Raw genomic sequence first — 13,546 nt, forward strand, 5'->3', positions numbered from 1 at the left:
GTGATTAAGCCTGAACATCAGGCTTGGATACTCGACGGTTACCTGATACCCGACCTGATCGGACCCAGACTCGAGCTCGAAAAAACCAACTCAGGCTGGCTCGATAATATATTGGGCCAGACCTAGTTGGCTCGACGGGGCCTGATTCGGCCCGATTTATTTTTTATATTATTTATATGTAATAATGATATATATTTTATATTCAAAACTTTTTTATTTTATATTAAAAATATTATTTTAACTGGGCCGAGCCTAAGCTCGGGTTTTTAGGCATCTCATCGGCCCGGCCCGATACCACACCTATTTGTGAGTCTATGACCTCTCTTGATAAGTAGTAGCCTTACGGGACGCTTGGATTTTGGCTTGAATTCCAACAGTGTCGGAGTGGTTACAGGTTGAGAAGCCCAAGATTTAGTGGTCGGATTCATAACTTTCCGATGCGTCTCCTCTCATTCAAATCATGGCACATAAACAACATTAAAATAGAAGATGCACCATCATAAGTATTGGCTACAAAAGGTACTCGACCAGCCAGAAGTTTAAATATTTTGTCCTCTTCCTCCATTCCTCCATGCATAAGTAAATCGTCGAACATGTCACGAAGAGTTCCCACATACAAATTAGAAGGTCTATTTTCGCATGTGAAATTAGATATTTCATTTTGGAGTTCGTAAGGCTTTTGTGTGGTTCGACTTGTAGCCTACCTCCACGGACAGCCACCAACGAGATTTTTCATTACAACTTTTTTGCTTTTTTTTTTTTAACAGTACACACATCTTCTGCATCTATCGCCATCAACGATAACAAAGACCAATGATAAAGGAATGCAATTGCTCGTGATATTTAGCCATATGTCTTTCCATGACCTTTACACCTTAACACACGGAAGGAAATACTGACCTTTCATTGTCAAGGCCGGACGGAGACTCTTGCCACCAAAGAGAGAGAGACGGTCATTTCAACATTACCAATCAAAACTCCCTCTCAACAGGAAGTTGGAAGAAGAACAGTGAAGCCATCGTATGATCATCGGGACAGAGAAACAGAGGAAAAAAAATACAAGACCAATTAATATTGACAATATATGGATATATATATTGTGTGTGGATTGATCATTGAAGGGAGGCAAGTGGTTTTGGCAGATGCACGAGGGGAGTGGCAGTCATCAAATTGGGAGGCTGTGTAGAACATGGGGCGCAAGGGCAGCGCCGCTGGGTCTTGGTCCACCCTGTTTCGTTTATTTGCGTTGAATTCATTGTTGGGCAGGACAGACACAGTTCGTTTCAATGCATGCGTTGCAATCTTAACTTGTAAAGCCACATGTATCCATTCCAAAAACTGCCACCATGGGATCCACTCTCCCAATAATTGGATCCCCGATTTCCATGACCAAGTAATTCATATCTTACATATCTGTGCGTGTGTTTCTAAAACTGATCGATAAGTTCTGCTCAATTGGCAACAGATGAGATGTTATGACATTTTCCCTTATCATAAAATTGAAAGGTGTTAACTTCTTTGATTTTTCCTTTCATCGTTAGCTTCTAACTTGTTTACATGTACAAGATTTGATTCAAATTCTGACATGTTACTCAACTATATTTTATCTCGGCCTGACTTCTTGCAACAGTTTTGCATCCTAAGCATTCATCGTGGATGCGAGAATCTATTGATCGAGTGTTGGTGGGACTTCTAAGAGGCGAAAGCGAGCGGAGTCGGGAGCAGCTCATCCAGTTTCCCACCCTCTGGTCCAATGATGTAGAGTGAACGTGGGCGGCCCAGGCAAAGCTTTTGGAAATTATTTGCTTTGCCTGAAAAAGCCACACAAGTATGTAGATACAGCTCAACATATATGCGACCCTCACATGGTCAGCATGATGGATCCCACAACGCTGACATTTAATTATATACCTACAAACTCAGTTGGTTAATGGTCCAAAGAGGAATCGATCGGCCATTGAAGCACGATACTGCAACGCCAATGATGTGCACATGCAGGAAACTGATGAAGGAAAGAAACCCCAAAAAGGCCAGCAGACGAAATGCACTTGTGCCAAGATGCGTTAACTGCACATGAACATCATCATCATTCTGATCTGTAAAAATTTCTCGTGGTGATGCGCATTTTTTACCTTCACAGTGTACCTGTGGAGGATGTTTGATACGGGTTTCAGAAATGTGCGGTAACAGGATGCTTGGGAATGTTCTTGGGGGCCTCGCAGGAACATGCCTGCACCCTCTTGATGCCTACTTTTTGGGCTATGAGAAATAAGATTTGCTTTTAGTCGAAGACTCGAAGTGCATTTGATAAAAAAATACTGCGTTCTTAGAACAAATGATTTTGAAAAGTATATTTCAAAATGTCATGCGTATATTCTTATTCCAGAAGACATGGCTTAATTATTAAATATCTAATAAACAAACAGTACACGTGATCAGAACATGTTTCTTGGAAAAGAACATAGCATTGTTGAACAATGTGTTGCAGACACAAGCATAACGTGGGCCTCCATGAATTACAAGTGCTTACTTCCATGGTGTTTGTGCTTGATCTGGTTCTGTATACAATTAGGGGGGAACCACATGTGTGCTTGTGTGGGCAGTTGCCCACAAAGTCCCACAAAATCTTATTTATTTTCATATTGCAGGTTCGCCCCATTTATTTGCTTACTCATATATTGGTGCTCCTCAAACATTTTCTTATATATGTATATGGTGCCCTTCAATCATTTTACTATGTATTTGGGGAGCAATGTCTCTGTTAAGAGGATTTGCCTAATTCCAACTGCTATCGCTCTGAACAACGAAAACATAAAGTATAATAATTTCTTTCGAGCATCATCGAAAAGGAGAAAACATAAATTAAAGAGAATAGTCTGAGACTGGAAAAAAAACGTACATCAGTGTGATTGCAATGACTGATCAACAAGGCCACCAGCCATGTCATTGTTTATCATTGCAAGAATTCTGCAACGGTGAAAGCTGGGAAAGATGTACAAACCATTCTCTCATGTGTATCAGTAGTCGTCAATATACATATCTGATATTAAATTCTGACCCTAAAATGATGTCTCAAGAAATTTAATGCAATGTAATGGCACTTAATGAGATTAAAATGGGTGTTATGTACGAAATTCACTATACTGCATCATTTAATTGCTGGCGTATATGTACCAAGAAGAAGAAAGCAAAAAATAGAACAAAGAAAGTTGATGTAATATATCCATAGCAAACAAATACAAAACTTTACATCATTACATGGGATTCATGAGTATTCCTGTGTTCCAAGTATCTCTTATTAACTGTAAGACATCTTCGAACCGTGAAACGGTGGAAAAGTATCGGCAACAACTTTGCTCTAAGGGGCTTTTGATTGCTAGATGCTAGGTGAAAATTTTTTGGGTTTTCTACTTTGGCTGCAACCCGTTTTCACCCAGTACAAATTTGCTATTGACATGCACGCAAAGAATTCAGGGTAATTTTTATCAGGAGATTTGTACATGCAGTTTCTAGGGCTGAACACGAGCCGAGTCGAGCCCGAGCTCGGTCAACTCGAACTCGGCTCGTCTAAATAACACACGAGCTCGACTCGACTCGAACTCGATTATAGCTCGACTATCCTGGCTCGAACTCGACTCGATAGTCAATGGTCGAGCTCGAGCTCGGCTCGATTAAGCTTAATTAAGCTCGTTTACTTGCATCCTAACTTGTTGAGCTCGAGCTCGACTACGGCTCGACTACGTGAAGCTCGATAAGGCTTGATAAGGCTCGAACTCATTAACTACTCGATTAATATTACTCATTTCTGTAGTTTTTCAAGAATAGTTTCTTTTTAATGGTAGGCAGCCACGGCGAATGGACGAAGAAAATAATGACAGAGACCAAGATAGAAAAATGTCGGAAGTAGAACACAGATATCTCACTGTAATTGCAGTGAATACAAAGCTCATAGCAAGATAGATGAAAGCATTCAAATTATTGCATAAACTAATAAAAAGGTGCACTTTTAAAAGCCCACCAACACCAAGATTGCATTCAAGCAACAGATTGCAAGATTGAACAATCACATCAGGTGACTCCACATCCTGGGCTGTAATTGCTTAACTTGTATTCAAAACATGAAATCAGCAATTATGCCAACTTACCAAATCATGCAATGAGATTCAAAAAAAGCACAAGGAGTATGAGACAAAAATGGAACAATAACATGAAACGCCTAAAACATCCAAGTGCTGTTACCAGTTACTACATAGCTGAAACATTCATTTCATGGAGCATCGTGATAAATGCTAGTTGGGGTACATTACAAACCCTGTAAATCAGGCCCAACAGATCATAAAATCAACAGGCCGACTGCCTTAACAAGTGCAAAACAGTAATTTTGGACAACCAATCCAAAACTAGAATTCTCACACTTCAAGGAAACAGAATTACATTGAAGAAGGGCACGAGCAAAGGCACCCATGCCATAGAACTTACAAACATTAAGTAAGATGAAAGCATCTCGTTGTTGGAACTAGCCAATGGCTAGTCGGCTGATACAAAGGCAGCACAAAATCTTCCATGACATAATCTTCCTGCTATTAACATGTTTGTTCAGCCCTTAAGAAACGAGAGAAACTCCGTACCTACAGGAGAAAAAGAAAAATTGCTTACTGATTGTTTTGGCTGATGAATTTTGCATTAGAAGCCAATCCAAGAGGTACTTAAAACACTAAATCCGACCAACATGTTGACAAGTTGTCGTCTTACAGTAGAAATCTAATACTGGAATTGCTGGAAACCTAATAATAGCAGGAATGATTTGCAGAATTAGAGATTCTCATCTAGCAGGATATGAAAGATGGTTCAAGAGTTAAAGCTTTCTAAGCTTTCAACAAGAAAGAATGCAACAATAATAACTCACCCCACTGCGAACTTTCTTTAATAGCTTAACTCCACCATCAAGAAGTTTTCCATCTGAAACAGACAGTAGATAAATAAGCAAAATGAATAAAACCAGTATACAGAAAAAGATCAAGAAAAACTACAAGAGGCAACTGAAACAGACACTAGAATCACATTAGATCAAGAAAAAAAAGAAAACAAAACAAGAAAAAAAAAAAGCATTACCAAGAGGCAGCTTGAATCATTCTAATGATATATATTCACTTGATTCATCCTCAACCTGAAAGAAATACATATAGTCAATTAACAAATGATTCACAGTATATTTAATGAATACAATTCATTCAAAATATATTTACTTGTGTTACAACCTGAAAGCCCTTGACTAGTTTCTGCAAAGAATGAAAAATATCATAGGCTCATAAATATTGAGTTTATGATATAAAAAGATAGCCATTTATGTGCCCACTGCAACGAAATGTGCCCTCAAAAGATTGGCCCGAGTCCCTTAAAACATGTGAACGTCATGTTTGCTCAATCCAAAATTATGTATAAATATATATTTTAGAATTTCATTTTCTGGAAAAAAAACTCAGAAAAATGTCAGCATCAAAATGCATGAACATTTTTAACTATGAGTTTAACGTGTTCAGGATAGGGCTATACACCAGCCGAGGTCAACTTAAGATCGACTCAACTCAAAAAACTCAAGTTCTATCGAATAGGGTCGAGCTCAAATCGAAGTCAAAGGAATGATACATCAAACCACTACTTAAAAGAACGCGTATATCTCTGTTTTATATGTACTTAAAGACAAAGGAATGATACATCAAACCACTACTGGAACTCGAAAAGGAAATGAAAAATGGAGAAGTCATTGTTAAAAGGAAATGAACAAATTGGCAGTTAGCAACGAAGAAATTAACTGTCGTTGTTTGGGACCAGCCACTTAGCATGGATGAAACATAAAAAAACCAGCACAGATGAACTATGCAAACAAGCCCCCTCCCCATAAGCCTAATGTTGGCAGCACATGACAGAAACCTCAAACTAAACATCATATAAGACAAGCAAAAAGAAAGAAAGAAAAAAGCACAGAAACAGTCAAACAGTCGATAGTTTCTCATTCTTACAACGGAAAAAATGGGAAGCATAACTTTAGTGACGAAACAGAAAACCCAAAAACAAGAGCAGAGGACTAGCATATTGAGGTAGCAACCGGAGAGAGAGAGAGAGCCCTACCGATTCACGGAATCAACCGGAGGAGCAAAGACCCGCTCGCTGCCGGACTGTCGGATCCATCGAAGAGAACCGGAGAGGAAGATCGAGGGACGCCCTCTATCACTAGAGACGATGTGTTAACATTCAAATCAGTTGTTATACACTTAGATCACAACTGTGTTAGGAATCCAACAAGAAATGGGGTAAAAAACAGATGAAACAGATGAAATCGAAGGCGGAGCAGCCGGCTGACCTTGAAGGCTGAAGTGGTCCACGGACGCGGCCCGCGGACGACTGGTTCGGTGGTTCCTCCTGCAGACGTCGGAGAATCCCGGACGGGAGAACTAGAGAAGAGAAGAGTTGATGAAGTCGGAGAGATCGAGAGGCGACTGGCGAGAGAGGGAGAGTCGGAGAGAGCGAAAACTTCAAAAGAGAGGGAGAAGTGAGATTCGAGAACGAAAATGAAATGAGGAAACCCTAAACCTCGTCCCGCTTTGACGCTTTTTCATCTGAACCGGTTTTAAAAAAACCGGTTCACTAAATAATCGAGCCGATTCGAGCTTTAACGAGTTCACTTACATGAACTCGAACTCGACTCGATTAATTAAACGAGTCGGCTCATCAACTCGAGCTCGACTCGTTTAACTAAATAAGCGGCTCGTTTAAACATACGAGTCGAGTTAAACGAGTCGAGCTCGAGTAGCTCGACTCGTTGAACAGCCCTAGCAGTTTCCTTCACTTTCAGTCGAAGCTGATCTGAACTAACTAACAGCGATTTGAGGATAAGATAGTCATAGAAGTTCGCTGAGAAACAAAAATTATAAAGTAGATTACTATGGCCTTCTGCATTCTCCAGCAAGTAGAAAACTAATGAACAGATGGCCATTATTTTTCTGGAGGATACAGACATTGCAATTAGAAGGTCATAGTAGTGTATACAATTAGATTTGCTGCCATATAAATTAATTAGTTAAAGCTAAATCACCTACATAAAGGACCAATTCATCTTTAAATTCTATTGAAATTACTAGCAGTTAAAAGATTCCCAAGTTCCACTAGGCTTTCTTGAGTGAGCGGGAGGTTAATTCTATCGCCCGAGTGAATACCGAAGTTTTTCCTCTTTTTCTACATCCCTTAAAGTCTAGGGCTGCTTTCGGTGTCTTGGAGTGAAACCACCACCCTCTCCCTTCTCCTTCTGTCTATGCATATCTGTACCCCATTTGCGACACATATGGTTGACACCACAACAGCTCGAAACAAAGACCAATCGCTTACCAACACCAATCGGTGTCTTGGTGTTGATTTTTAAAAAAAGAGAATAGCTCCTTAACTCCCTATAGTTGAACAACCTGAAAAGGCATACACATATCAAAAATGGCCAGACCAAGCGATGGATGCTTCCTCTTTGCTTTTTTCATCTCTCTGCCTCAGGAAACTGAATCTGAATTTCACCATTTGCATGTTTCTCGTTGGTCATGCAAGTCATGTAGAACATCAACACATTTTTTTTGTCGTCATCCTTACCAATTCAAAGGAAATATTAATACCTTGTGCATATATGCCTTGCTGATAGAGAAACTCCACATTTGTTCTTGGAAAAGCAACAGACCTCATAAATAGATTCTGGGTTACAAGTGAAAGTGCGGTGGGTTGCCAAAAAATTGGATACTTATGTTGTACGAGCAAGAGGATCCTGTCTACCAAAATAAACAGATTCATCTAGAGTATAGAGCACCAAGCTGAAGAAAAGTGACCGACATTAGATTGAAAAAAAAAAGAAAAAAGAAAAGAAAAAAAAGAAGGTATCCTGCGCTTGACCACATAAAAAGCAGAAGCCTCGTTTAAGAAGAGAATTTTCAGTGACAGCATAAACAAGAAAGATTGTAAGCGGCAGGAATTCACAGTTCCCAGCTTAAGGTCCGCATCCTTTTGCTGCTAATATCATACTAAAACAGGATTAAAACATGTTGTGCCTAAGTACGTATAGGAGTGTTAGTTTCCCAGTATCACCAGAGTAACTGCGTGTAGGCTTGTACAACCTGCCGTATATATGTCACTTGCGTTTCAGCATATTGGAACTCTTACATAGATGGGTGAGCCTCGATAAAAACTTCAAACCAGAAAAGAGACAGGAACAAAAGGATAAGGGAAAAGAATGAGGTGGCCACGTTGATATTGAGATCATTTCTCTTGCAAGCAACATGGACAGAATCCCAGCGCAGTCATAAAGTAGAAACAAAAGAAATTATACATGTTATATATGTGTTAGATGCTTCCGAGAGTGAGAATTAAGTAAACACAAGGATATAGTCAGAGCCATAAGTTCAAGCAGCACGCAAACGAGAGTGCAGTTATAGCAACACTAATTTTGGAGGGTGAGATTACTACAAACATCCAAAAATATGAAAAAAAAAAATAAAAAAGCAGACAAGCTAACATGTCCTTAATGATCTTGGGTCTGCGCAACCCAAAGCCTTAAAACGATAACCACAAAAAAAGGATGAGGAAAGAATAACCACCAGAGAAAAGAAATTTTGGCGTGAAAAAACAGTGATTCTAAGCAAAGTCTTTAAATGAAACAATCGCCTAGCGAGGTTACATTGCACGCACTTGCACAAACCAACTCTAGTGGAACATTATGCCTTAATCAATGGTTGATGGAAGCCCTAACCAACGACAGAGAGTGAAGGATAGAAAGATGAAAGGAACAAAGGAGTTTTATCACAACTGATATAATTCGAAACGGGATTAGTGCAATTAATGTTCTAATTCTAAAGGAGGAGAGGATGATTCATTCAAGAATTTTGCAAGGATTAATAACTACAATAGAGAAACAAATCGTCCCTGATGCCAGTCATGGCCAGCTTGATAGATCATCATTCAGCTATGAGGCAGGTATGTGCATCGTCGTCGCAATCATCTATCGCTGGTATGTCCAGTGTCACATAATATCGAGGAGATTAACCTTTACTAACAAGCCATAGTCGGTTAAAATGTAAAACCAATTATGCTCAAGCATTTCAAGGATTAAAAGGGCAAATTGCTGCATTCTTCATAATCTCGATCAGACTGCCCCTGCCAACGTATACATCATCTGATTTCTTCAATTGCCTGTATGCAGTTGCACGATTTGAAACCGGAACTTTTCACCAATTTGTGGAGTTCTCAAAAGTAAATTCTGATAGTCTTGAAGTTCAAAGCAAACTGTCTGAATTCTGCGTTAGCAGAAAAGAAGCAACTTCACGAACATTTTGAGATTGCTGCACTCTAACATTCTGCCAACAGCCGAATTTCACCTTAGTAGCTTACAGGCCATCAAAATTCCCCTCGTCACCTACAATAGGGGCAGAACCATCTATTCTGTAGATAAAAAACAAGCACATCATGTGTTTACATGCAAAATATGTGTGTGCGAGTGGACGTGCATGCACGTGCAATGAGATCAGCAAGGTGAACATAGGTGTGGAGCCGAAACAAAATTTTGTGCATCACCAAATACAAATTCGCGTACATTAAATTAGGTTTTGTTAAACCGCAGAAACTGACAATCATCTAGCTTAATTCAGTGACATAAAGGAACAAAGGAAATGCCATAAGAAATTTCTGAATCATCAACGTGCATATCAATGGAAAAACAAAAATGTGATTGTCCAACGCTTTGATCCTTTTCCCATCTGCCAAGGCAAAAAGCGTATACTACACATTTTGTGTCTCAAGACAAAAACATGAGAAAAAAGTGTCTACATGGTAAGGAGAACCTGGACACCGGAACAATTCAACTTGCAGCTTGCGTACAAGAGACAAAGAAACCACCACTGAAATTTGAAGATATATAGCAAGTTCTTCGTTCACATACAAAAGGATGTTTCTGACGCACATAATATTATACGGGAGTTTGCAATGCAAACTTGTCTGACCAACAATTCATTGTAAATCTACAAGACGCATTGAAAAATCCTAAATAGAAACAAAAGGCGCCTGTTCCGCAGAAGGCTAAGAATTTGGGGAAATAAGTTGTCACACAGAGCAAATGTTTCCTTCGCGGGAGTCTGATACTCAGAAAGCCACGAAACGTTAACCAACTATTTTGTTTCTTCCACTGCATCCTTCCCAAGTTAGATAGTTAGATTATAGAGGATAAGAGACCTTGAAAGTTACGCATAGCTTGCTTAAATATATTTCTTGTTGATTGCTACACAAGTCTGTACAAGCAAAAAAATAACTTGAATTAATTACTTGTAGGATCGGCACTTCCAACATCAGCTTTTGCAGACCGGCTCTTAAGAAGCTGGAACTCGCTTTCAAGGATTGCTAGCCTATCATCCATCCTGTAGACGTCTCTCTGCAAAATGCTGAATTTTGCATTCCACTCATCACCAAAGCTGTCTATTTTCTCCACAACCCATTGCATAAAAGAAGCTCTATCTTCTTCCTCGCGTTCAAGCAAGCGCTTTGTCAGTTCATCAGAGGTAAGAACAAGGCCACCACCAGCCGGTACATCCTTGAAGAGAGGTTCATCCATCTGCGGGCATCGCTTCCTATATTCATCAAACGCCTTCCGAGTGGACTCAAGCAACTGTTTATAACCTTGGGCTAAGTTGGCCGTGGCATACAGCTCGAACCTCAACCTGGTGAGCTCCGTGCTCATCTTGTACTGGGCGGCCTGCAAGGAACTGATAATCTGATCTCGATTCCTCAATTCTGCTGTAAATTCCTGCATGTTCAAGTGGGCATTCACGAAAGACTCGTGCTTCTCCATATGAATTTCCCTCGCTCTGTTGATCCACATGCCAATCTGTTCCATGCAGACATTGAAATCGTTGTCCCACTGAGGATCATGCCTCATCTTCTTCTGGCTCTCATTCTGAAGAATGTGCGCATCCTCCAATTCCCTTTTACATCCGTTACCAAACTCAGATACCGAAGAATTCAAATGAAGGAAATTTTTATCCAGCCCCATTGAAATAACATCTGGTTCGCTCGGTTCCATGTCGATGTTCTGTGGGACGGGCATGACCGCCAAACCCACGTTCCCCTCCATGGACAGCATATTTTCCGGTAAGGACAGCTGTTCGAAATTCCGAAAGTCTTCCTCCAATTTTTCTGGAGCCATGCTCGTTCCACCTGCCTCGTTCGAGCTACATGGACGGACTGACCCTTGTTCGCGTTGTTCATCACCAGCTTCAGCCACCATCTCATTTTCCTCATTGAGCACCTCATTCAGCTCGCTTTCTTGACTACCCGTCTTCGCCTCCCCTTCCCCTCCCTCGTTCTCATCTGCATCGTCAACTTTAGCCACCTCGTCTTCAACCTCCTCAACAGTTGTGGCCTCGGTAACGGTGGGAACCGTAGCCGGAACAGGATCAGGAGCAGGAGCATGGGAAACGGGTTCTTCTTCCCTCTCAAATAGCTCAGGCCGCTGTGAGCGGATCAGTATCTGGAAATGCGAAGCGTAGTAGCAGTGGGAGAGAGCAGGACCTCTGGATAGCTCCTTCTCGGCCATGGACCATATAAGTCCCGCCCAGTCGATCTTCTCGGGCTCGCCAGCGTCCAGGAAGCGGATTGCGCCCGTGATCTCGTCGGGAATCACCAGTGCATCCTCCGCATTGACGAAGATGCAGTTCATAATGAAATCCTTGACGGCCGAGAGATCATCCGGAACTCCAGCGTCGGCAGAGGCCTCGGGCTCAATGGCTTCGGTCGGGTTGCGGTCCTTCTTGAGTGGAAGCCTCAGGGCTCGAGCGAGGTCTGCCCGGCTCACCTTGATGCGGACGTCAGCGACGGTACTCGATCGGGAGTTCGGGTCATAGCAGGCGACAAGAGACGCGAGGAAATCCAGCCGGAGGTCGCGGTCGAATTCGAGGGTGGCGAAACCCCAGAGGCCAAGTCGCCGAAAGAGACGCTCGTGCTTGGCGAAGTGGGAAAAGGGCTTGCCAGGGGAGAAGGGCACCGGCCGCAGGCACTGCCTCAGCGCCTCCATCTTCTTCTGTTCAGCCGCGAGTTTCCTCGCTGTCTTCTTCTTCCGATTGGTCCCCGGCCTCTTACCCCCGGCCTCCGGCAGGTGAACGGCCGGAGTTACGATGTCGTCGGAGAGATCGACGGCGTCCGCGCGAGAAGGGCTCGTCGTCGCCGCTGGTTCCTTTTCGTCTGGATCCTCAATCTGCAGTGGATCCATGGCGCTGGAGTTGGGGTTAGGGTTAGGGTTTAAGGTGGAATTTCTGGTCCGCATAGGGGAAGAGTCGGCAAATTTGTAAAGGGGGAAGAGAGAGACAAAGATTCCCGTTACCTGCTACTTCAAGAAACGAATAAGGGAACGCTTCTATTTGAGAAATATCGTTTTCTGGTCTTCATTTTGTTCATAATTTCAAAAACAAGTTCATTTTTTTAATTGTTTAATAACAATCCCAGTGTTTTCATAATAACTGCCAAATAAAAAACAAAAAGTAAGTTTCGGCTAATCCGAACAAGACAAATTGTTAGCTAAACCATTAAAAGGATAATTCAGTAACAAAGTAACATTAATATTGTTACAGCTAAATTAGAACTTTTTTACTTTCAGTAAAATTTACCTCAAGCTTCTGTTTGACAAAAGAGAAAAGTAGTTTTATTAAAAAATTGTAAAATATTTTTTCCTAAATTATAGGCACAAAAACAAGCTTGAGAACAGAGATTCGCCTTCTCCTTTATAAGTGGGTAGTTGCCATGGCCAGACCATAACGAATTCAAGATGGTTTAAAGTTATGCCGTGTATTATCCCTTGGTAAAACAAGAGGAGGATTTCAATAGCTTGGATCTTAAACCCACGCCTTACGAACAAGAGCATGGATTTGAGGTCAGATCTGGAGTGGTTCGACCTCACGTCTATGGAACTCAGATCAGATCACCAAGGATCTCAAACTTGCGGTAAACAAACACTAAGGAATTGTATATGTTTATACCGCGAGAAACGACAAATATGCAAGTGTATACATTATAACCATAGATTAAGAGATAAAGAAATAAAAAAAAGGAACCAAACTTATGAGGCTTTTTTTATAATGAAGAAACTACATTGAGAGAAAGAACCAGGGCCATAATACCCCGTGGCCGGTGGCTCTATGTTGTCAGTATCTCTCTTCATGCCGTACATAAATCACCTGCTACCAACTTATCTCTCTCTTAAATCAACCAATAAATGTTCCAAAATATTTAACATAACAAAAAGTACTGTTTCCAACTCCTGTATCAATGAGCTTACTTTGGATCTGAGACTGATAACTTGCATGCCTTCAGGACATATACATGTTTTGACTTTTATACGAAACCTGGCCCGAAATTTCCAGGCTAAGTTCATTTTACGTACACCGAAACTATTTGATGATGTCCATAAGAAGATTGATTAGGAATAAGCACTCTTCCGTCACACTGATACGCCGCAGGGACCAGGCCACGGTAATAA

At 41.1% G+C, this 13,546-nt stretch overlaps 1 protein-coding gene and 1 long non-coding RNA gene across 2 annotated transcripts; both read right to left on the minus strand.

Moving 5' to 3' along the window:
* Positions 1–4,185: 4,185 nt before the first annotated feature.
* LOC116246143 (uncharacterized) lies at positions 4,186–5,168 on the minus strand. The gene is made up of 3 exons (XR_004170658.2): positions 5,113–5,168; positions 4,907–4,959; positions 4,186–4,628 (listed from the first exon to the last, which is right to left on the minus strand). It is a non-coding gene; the product is annotated as an uncharacterized LOC116246143 (long non-coding RNA).
* A 4,732-nt stretch (positions 5,169–9,900) lies between these two features.
* Positions 9,901–12,402, minus strand: LOC116246219 (uncharacterized). Its single transcript, XM_031617977.2, has one exon. It carries the CDS (start codon positions 12,335–12,337, stop codon positions 10,337–10,339), a length of 2,001 nt encoding a protein of 666 aa, XP_031473837.1. The 5' UTR covers positions 12,338–12,402; the 3' UTR covers positions 9,901–10,336.
* Between the last annotated feature and the right edge of the window lie 1,144 nt (positions 12,403–13,546).

Source organism: Nymphaea colorata, chromosome 1, assembly GCF_008831285.2.
Source record: "Nymphaea colorata isolate Beijing-Zhang1983 chromosome 1, ASM883128v2, whole genome shotgun sequence".
Classification (NCBI taxonomy): domain Eukaryota; kingdom Viridiplantae; phylum Streptophyta; class Magnoliopsida; order Nymphaeales; family Nymphaeaceae; genus Nymphaea; species Nymphaea colorata.